Below are 8,552 nucleotides of genomic sequence, written 5' to 3'. Positions count from 1 at the left end.
TCTAAAAAATCTCCCACTTTGCTCTGCTGAAATGTTGGCATGTATGAAAGAGCGATATAACCGCGCATTCTCGCACGTACGGACGAAGCTCGTTTATGATGCCGGATTGCAGTCTTCTGCTACTCGAGTGGTTATAGTGGTGAGAGTGTGACCCAACCAGCAAAAAGTCAAGGGTACAATACTAAATAAAAACAGAACAAATAAGCCTGCCTCAAAGCGCGCGCATTTGTTTGCCGTAAAACGTCAGGGTGAAAGGCAGATGTCGCAAACGGGCGGCCTTGAGCTACGCGGCCCGCGTTTTCCCTGGTGAGTCGTGTAGTGTGGGAAACGAGTCATGTGATTATGGGCGGGGAAGGCGGGAGACCTGCAAGCGCCAGGCTTCCTATATAAGGGCCTCGCGCGCGAATCTTGTGTTAGAAGAGTGTGATTTGAGGAAGAGCTGAGTTGAGCTCCGGAACAACAATTGCGCGAGACGCTCAGGTGAGTCATGAGTGCGGTTTCGTTCGCTGCTTTGCCGTTAAACTTCCTTAATTGTATCATCTGTTGATCTTTCGTTGTATTGTTAATTTTAAATCGCTGCTATTGCAGTTTGTGGCATATTTTCCGGTTACTGTATGCTGTTGGTGTTTATGGCATTCAGACGTCTTTATCTGGCGCCAGTTTCGAAAGTTAACAGCAGAATTGTAAGGCTTCAGGACCCGGTTTGTGTACCGCGTCGCGTTACGCTGTTTGCATCAAACTGCTGAACACTTTTTTTTTTTTTAAGTATTGGCCCATTGCCGCTTTCTGTTTTTTAAAGCGGTTATGGTAAAACTTTTAAACAATGGTGAAAATACGAAAGGTAAATCGCTCTGAGATACTGCTCTTTACCGTGTGTGCTAGAATATGGTGTAATCTGATGCGTGTAATCTGCACATGCGTGCAGTCGTTGCTAATTTAGGCGGGAAACAAACGATTCTTAAAGATCTTTAAGTGATGGCTGTGTGTACATATAAACACCCCATTGACCCTGAACGGAAGGTGTTTTTTTTTTTTTTTTGTTTTGTTACTACCAACTATCTTTTACGTATTTCTAGATGTCGGCACATGTTAATCTACCGATTCCCGCTGGCGAAAGAAAGTTACGAGTCTTTGCCACCCAGCAGCCATTTGGCATTTTTACCTAGCTTTGTTTGATACCCTTTCTTTCTGAACGGCGTAAGGAGACTTTTCAGCAATCCTCGTCTATGTACATCCGTTCCTGAAGCTTGGTCCCTTCAATGGCTTCTTTCTGTGTTTGGCACAAGGCGTGTTTTTAGATTTGCTAATCAGTCCGTTTTGTAAGTTTACGTTAATGTTCTGTGGTGTTCTTGGCCACTGTATTTAAGAGTGAAATGCTTGTCTGCCCCCTTTCTTTTCTCCATGTGTTTGCAGTCCATTTGCCTTCCTTTAGGTGGCATACTAGAAAGATCCTAATGTTTTTGCTTTGATCGTGGAGGCACTGGGCATTCCAGATAAACTGGGGTCTATGTACCAACCTTAATGGCATCTCACCGATGTACCGGGTTCCTCTGCTCAAATTTCATGTCTAATTGCTATGTTCATGCCGCTTGTGCTTGTTGTCCTTGGTTGGCAGTTGCTTTTATTTGGCGGTCTGTGCACCGCAGCTTGTTATGCTAGGGGAGTCTTTTAATAGTGATGCGGTTGGGCTCCACCTGCCAAAAACAATTGTCCTACGGTATTTAGTAGTTAAACTCTAGTGTAGGGTGAGCTATGGAAGATAATGCTTTGATAGCGGTATCAAAGTTGCGGTGGCATGTAACGCTGGGGGGGGGGGGGGGGTCGTGATTCTCTTAAACCGGCAGTAGGCCGTTGGTACCACTTTTCACATCTAGAGCCTGGATTTTGAATATATGTAGATTGGGATCATTATGATCCGTTGGGTGGCTTCAGAAGCACGTAGGTATTTTCTAGACTTGGGCCGTAATCTGTGTAGATATGAAACAATTGCTTATTTTGGAAAGGGCTTATGAAAGGTGAGTTACGTTAGAATGGCATGTGGTAAGCAATATATAATTCTATCGGGGTTTGATAGGCATTTACTGTTGTAGCACTTGTTTGGGTAGGTGGTTGCTGTAGAACAGTGTTGCCCAATGGTCCCAGACAAGCCCTAATTGATTTTAGTCTCTTACCAGCCACCCTACTTTTACGTAAATTTGGTATGTTGAGAGGCACGTTACCAGGCTTGTCATGTTGGTAAACGCTGCGGGTGTATTACTTTAGTGTTAACCGGCTTGTGGAAGTCTCAGTCGGGCCCATTTCATTTCTGCAAGTGTTTGTTTTTTGGCGAAGCATACATTTTTGGATCTAGGTCAGTCTTCATGAGGGCGTTTTTGTGTGAATGGATTGGTTCCTCATGTTGGGGGATTTTAGGTATTGATTAACTTCAGCATCGCTTGCATAACAAAATACACCACTGAATCAATGATCTTGCATGCAACAGCTCTAAGTTGGTCTGAACTGGAAACATCTGCTGGCTGGACAACTAGGTGCTAGCTTCTGGTTAGCCTTTTGAACCTCTTTGGACTTGAGCACAAACACTATGCGTTCTCTAGCGTGGCAATAGGAAATATTTTGTTGTACGCTACTTGTTGCAGGTCTGCCATTTAATTCATTTTTTGCCTTCCAGGTAATACGATGAACACCAAGTTGCCTACAACAATGAAGCCTGCAAAGACTGATATAAAGGTACGTATTAAGTTTGTAGTAGGCAAACTAACCCTTCAGCTGCTTGACTGTTCAGGTCCAGCACTTGTTATGAAGTAGTGTTTAATCGTATTTAAGACTTTAGACTACCCACTGGGGTGCGTGTATGTTTGCTACTCTGAATAGCCCTTTGACCATATGCATCGGTTTTTCATCTGAGCAAGCGATGTAATGCCGTTCCCCGATTACTCGCAGGGGAATCTTGTTGCGTTCCTCTAGTAACCTGCTGCTTTACCAATTGTCTAACTCAAATTGTGAGCACTAGAAGGCTAGAGACTACCATAGGCCTGCCTGTCTCTGAGAGCGTTGCCAAAATGTGCTTAAACTGTTAAAGGCACTATTCCTCACCGTAGGAGGGGCGGGGAAATTTGGGATGGGCAATATTCGGGTGACGTAGCTTGTCAGTCTAAAATCCACAATCTAAAATTGCCTGCAGTGTTGTAACACTGGTTCCCACAGTGTTTGACATTTGTCCTTTGGCGTAACTGCAAGATAATAGGTAGTGAAACATTACCGTGGGAAAGGTGAGCTCTAGTCATGTGAACTAGTGTGAATCAGTAACTTTCTCACGGTAGTATTGAAAGAACAATGCTAACTATCACTGCTCTGCCTTTGTTTACCTATTCCTTGGCGAAGAATGAATCTTTGTTACACTAATGTGCATGCAACGACAGATTATATGAACTTTTTTGTACGTGCCTACCTCTTTCCATTCCCTCACGCTAGAGGAAATTTGATAACGTTTATAGCCGTGGAACAAATTGCACCAACAATTTTCTTGCTGTGTCAGATTAGTAGTGGCCTTAAATTCATCACAAACTTGGTTATCTAACAGCCCTTTCTAATTGAAGGTTTTAAAAGCACTCCGAATGTAGCTCATTAAAGTCTTTTTTTCCTTTTGCAGAACTTTTTCACAGCAAATGGTAACGTCGGTGCTGCACCTAGACGAACCCTTCAGATGATACAGCCTTCTGCTTCTGGATGTCTTGTTGGTAGACCAAATGAGGTATGTCCTTGAAGCACTGAAGTACAGTTCTAAGATTAGGATAAATTGTGGCCTTAAGTCCTAGTCTGGTCACGGGTCACCAACATACTGTGAATCTAGGCGCGCAGCGTAATGTACCATGCTAAAACAATGAATGGTCTTTTATAATGTAATGGGGGCTCCTGTAAAGTGTTCCAATACCTTTGGTCCACACTAGCGCCATGTAAACAGAACCTACATGCACACTGCGAATGTTTTTAGCAATGTGAATTAACACTTCATCCCTCTACATCTTAGACTAAGAACTCCACGAAGAGGAAAATTTGGAATGACCAGCTGTCTTCGAAGAAAGCTAAAGTTGAAATAGCCGTCGACCAAGAACACAACGAGAACGTAGATGGTGTATCCGAAGCATACAATCTCATGGTGAAAGGTACGTTTACTGTGTTTTGGTGTTTTAGGGGTGCACTTTCATGTAGTGTATACCCTTTAAGGCCCTCATTGCCCAGCAGACCTAATTTTTGAAATCAAATGGGTTGCTTGTGATTCTTGGGCGCAGTAATGTCCCGATTTGGGTGGACATTTCTACAACTTATTTCCTGTGTCTCACCTTATCAATGCAGTCATGCCATTGAACAGCACATTAACACAAGGTTCTAAACTTTTTGCAGAAACCCCACCAGCCCAATATTGGAAAGAACTAGCGGAGGAAAGGAGAAAAGCTCTATATGAAGTTCTTCAAGAGAACGAAACGGTATGTAAAACTGTTCCTGCTTAATGAATGATTCTATTGATTACGTTAGTCCTACTACTCAACTCCATTAGGCAATGAGGTCCATGTGCCTTGTAAACACTCCATAACTAAAAGGGCACCCCCTCCCTCCTGTACATCACAAGCCAATGTAGTCTGTTGGCCAGGCCATAATGGAAGTGAGTGGGAAGATAAGCCATAAAGATATAACCTCCGTGCCCCTTGCTTATCTCCATTATGCAATGAGGCATACCAAGCCAAAGAAACCAGGCTACCTGTCCACGTATCAGTCCAGAACATCCTGACCAGATGCACAAATGAAGGGCAATAAAACTAGAGACAGGCCAGGCCCCACAAATAACCAGGAGATGAGACTGGTCAATAGATCCCAGCAAGGGGACCATAAGTGCCACCCTGAAGCACTAGAGGCAAAGTAACAAAGCACGCCCCTATCAACGGCAAATGCAGAGCGCAAGGCCGGGCAGACCCTAAAGGGCACTCTCACAGAAGAGGCAACCAAAGCTAAGACAGGCACTGGTGGCAGCCGCCATGCCCCATCATGACTCCAACTTTGGTAACGCCCAAGAGGGTATCACAAGAACTAAACCACAGGGCCAGCGACTAACAACCTGCGAATCCAGACCCATCTCCCATTACAAAAAAAATAGGAACCCAAGGAACACGTCAGGCGGCAGAACTACCAGCATGCTGAACCATAACCCTGGAACACAGCCAACATAGGGAAGCCACTAAGGACTGGCCAAGGAAGCCACAGGGCAACCGCCCCTAACTTCCACATTCAGAACAGCAGAAAGGAGGTGCCCAAACAGCCACCAGGGCAACCTGTACCAGGCTAGCACAGTAAGCAGCCTGCTGCCCAAATGATGAACTGGTAAGGCTTGGACAGTACATCAAAACACAAACTGCAGACTACATAGACAATGGGGATGCGCAGGAACGCAACCTGCAGGCACAACTTTCCCAGAACATACTGCAAACACCCCTCCCTAACCTGGTGGAACCAGGGCAGACTCTGCTGAGTTACAGGAGCAGGGAGGCACCCAGAAACAGGAGGGAGAAGAGCCAGGAGCTCCAAACAAAGCATCACACCCACTACAAGGAAAGGCAAGCCCCAGCAGGATGAACCAGCCACAGGGAAGGTGCTCACTGGACATGCCAGGATTGAACTCTGGGACCCACTGCCTGTGGGAAAGCAGCCATCCACCCAATCCATACAGAAACTGCCCCACAGATGGAAGGGGAACTCTACACAAGAATAACCTGTGCAAGCATAGAGGACCAAGCTGGATAACTGGGAAGTCAGCCAGATGGAAGGCACCCTAATTAAGTTGGAAAGGAACATGGTACAGCCACAACTGCCGAAGAGTATACTGCCACAGACACCACCTCCAAGGACTAAGAAGCTGCAGCAACAAGAGTCCAAGAAGCTCCCAAGCAGGAGGAACCTGGCCACAGCACCACCCTAACTACCGAGGAACCGGAGATCACAGAACACAACCAACCAGGAGCAATGGAGGCCCCCAGAAAGACCAAGCAACAGGCCAGCAGTGGTGACCCAGTTAGCCCCCCTGTCCCAACTGCAGATTCAACACCCAGGAAGACCACATGAGACATATGGTAAAGTGGCACATGCCCCACTGGCATAATAAGGTAGACCAGGCACAAAACCAGAGGCCAGGCAAAGGACTGGCAGACCACCACTTGCTGACAATTACAGAAGGCAAAGAGCTCCAGTACAAGCAGCCAACACCATGATGGAACTGGGCAGGAAGCAACTGCACCCCAATAACCAGCTCGCAGGGAAGCCAAAGGCAGACCACCCCATACCAAAAAGAGAACCTGACCACAGAAGCCCCCGAGGTACTTGCAACAGCCCACAGGCACCACGGGTGCACTTGCTGCCACAGCCCCATGGATGCTGGGAACAGACGGGCAGTCATGACACAGCCAAGCATCCATCTGCTTGCACCAAGCAACCAGACTTGCTGAAGCAAGCATAAAGCCCATTCCCTGACCCAGAACACTGCAGCAAGAAGTAACATGCCGCATCGCAACAATGTGGCATCTATAACCAAAAACAAACCTATGCTGAAACAAGCCCACTGCATCCACCTCACCCTACCATATCTACAGACACAAAGAACAGGTGTGGAGGGGGTGGCACCTTTTTATTGGTGGTGGGTGTGTTTACAAGGCGCAGGAGAAAAGCAAGAGGGACATGAAGGTTGTGTTCTTGAGGCTTATGTTGCGATTGCTTCTGCCTGCTAAGCTTTATTTTTCGCTACATCACCACTGATGAATGGTAATCCATACATGGTGAACTTAAGCTACTTTCCACAGTACCAGTCTAGCTTTATTCAGCCTTCTATAAAAGCTCCTGCACAGCATACTATCTTTGTTGGTGTCACAATAAAAACTAGCTTAGACATGCCTTAGGAGGAGGGTCGTCCATGTAGTTTTGTTCGCTTGCATTAGTATCAAACGGTACCTTGACGCTTTTGTGCCATCTTCTTGCAGCTGCATAAAGAAATTGAACTGAAAGACGGTGAAATAACTCGTCTCAAGGAAGAGAATGATGAGCTGGCAGAACTAGCAGAGCATGTGCAGTTCATGGCAAACATGATTCAGGTAGGTTTGCTACACTGTATATGCTATTTGTATACCCATCTTGTGGTCAGTGACTCGCTTGAGTCTGTATTACAACGCCCAACAACTTTTCTCCCGGTGAACGTTATTGCCTTCTAACAATTTAGGTCAGATAATTAACTCTTAGCCTATAGTTTGACATGTCGCAGCCTAGAGTGACGTGCTGCAGCCTTCCTCTTGAACCCTGTGCACTTCTTCTTTCAGAGATTGACTGGCCAAGCACCTGACAGTATCGAAGCACTGAAGAATCTTGAATTTGAGGATGCAGATCAGGAAGAAGCTGACGAGTCGAGTGATTCGGAAGAAACTCCACAAGATACTAGTGTAGTAGACACAGAAGTGCGTTCAAACGAGTCGCACTGAAGGACTAATTTTAAGACTTTAAAAGTGACCAGGTTGCAATCCACGTGCATTATTTATTGCTGTGCCACTGCCGTTGCATCTGACAAGCAATGCTGGACTGGTTGGAGGGCAAACTGCCTTGGACTGTTGGTATAGATTTTGCCATACAGTTGACCATTGATCATTATTTATGCTAAACTACTGCCATGGGACAATTTGAAATCCACGCTGTTGCCTGACTCATGTCATGCCTTGCGTCCTCATCTACAGAATATTATGTAATAAGTGCCTCTGTGAGGGTCACATACTTGACTGAAGCTGTTGGGAGGGTGGGTTGGGTCCTGATTAATTTCCTCTTGCATTTGGTTACTTGTTTTAAGTGCAAATACTGTGTATTTACAAGTTATGTAAATAGTTTTTCTGGCCTTTTGAGGTACTTGTACATACTTTGAATAAACGTGCTGTTAAAACTGAGCGGGTAGCATTACTTCAAATCTGGCTTAGTTTTTCACCTTTCATTGGTGGATGAAGCTAACTAGCTACACTAGCTCTCCTGCCTATGTGCTTTTGGCATTGTATTTCCTTGCTCCGCTTACCAATCCACTTTAGCCCAAAAGTAGATGACGGTGTTGTCCATGTACCTGGTTGGAGCATAATTTGTTTCTACTGTTAATATACTGCTGGGTTAGTTTGCTATACTCGTGCATATGGTACAGTGGAATGCTCAATCACTAGCCACTGTTCAGCTAAATGTTAAGCTGCAGTTCTACTTTGGTCGTCGTATTTCTAACATCTGTTCAAGCGTGCAGTAATGAATTACTTCATTGACTACTATGCTGTCTAATTTGAACAGGGGCCAGTTAGACCGGAACCTAGGGGGTGTTCTTCCACTACTGGGGGGGCTCATATTTCGCTGTGAAGGCCACGGCCTTTAAGCCAGTAGCATACAAATTTGTAAAGGTAATGGGCATCGCTATAATATGTAAACTGCATATATGCATGCCTGTAATTGCGTTGGAACAAATCAAGAGTTATTGGCTTTACCGAGCCTTCTCCTGTTAG

At 45.4% G+C, this 8,552-nt stretch overlaps 1 protein-coding gene across 1 annotated transcript; it reads left to right on the top strand.

Annotated features, from left to right (window-relative positions):
• The first annotated feature begins 349 nt into the window (after positions 1-349).
• Positions 350-7,964, top strand: LOC146832699 (geminin-like). Its single transcript, XM_085605991.1, has 7 exons — positions 350-480; positions 2,669-2,727; positions 3,650-3,751; positions 4,028-4,163; positions 4,402-4,484; positions 7,020-7,130; positions 7,353-7,964. The coding sequence occupies exons 2-7, from the start codon at positions 2,677-2,679 to the stop codon at positions 7,509-7,511; spliced, it is 642 nt and encodes a 213-aa protein (XP_085462117.1). The 5' UTR covers positions 350-480; positions 2,669-2,676; the 3' UTR covers positions 7,512-7,964.
• The last annotated feature ends 588 nt before the right edge of the window (positions 7,965-8,552 follow it).

This window comes from Triturus cristatus, chromosome 5_1 (genome assembly GCF_964204655.1).
Source record: "Triturus cristatus chromosome 5_1, aTriCri1.1, whole genome shotgun sequence".
NCBI lineage: Eukaryota > Metazoa > Chordata > Amphibia > Caudata > Salamandridae > Triturus > Triturus cristatus.
Note: the sequence above shows the minus strand (reverse complement) of the source record. Positions and strands in the feature narration are given on the sequence as shown.

Excerpts from the sequence above, each read along its gene's own strand:
- LOC146832699 (XM_085605991.1), top strand. The coding sequence starts at position 2,677 with ATGAACACCAAGTTGCCTACAACAATGAAGCCTGCAAAGACTGATATA. Across the intron at positions 3,752-4,027 it reads TTGTTGGTAGACCAAATGAG|ACTAAGAACTCCACGAAGAG; the intron begins GTATGTCCTTGA and ends TCTACATCTTAG. Across the intron at positions 4,485-7,019 it reads TTCTTCAAGAGAACGAAACG|CTGCATAAAGAAATTGAACT; the intron begins GTATGTAAAACT and ends ATCTTCTTGCAG.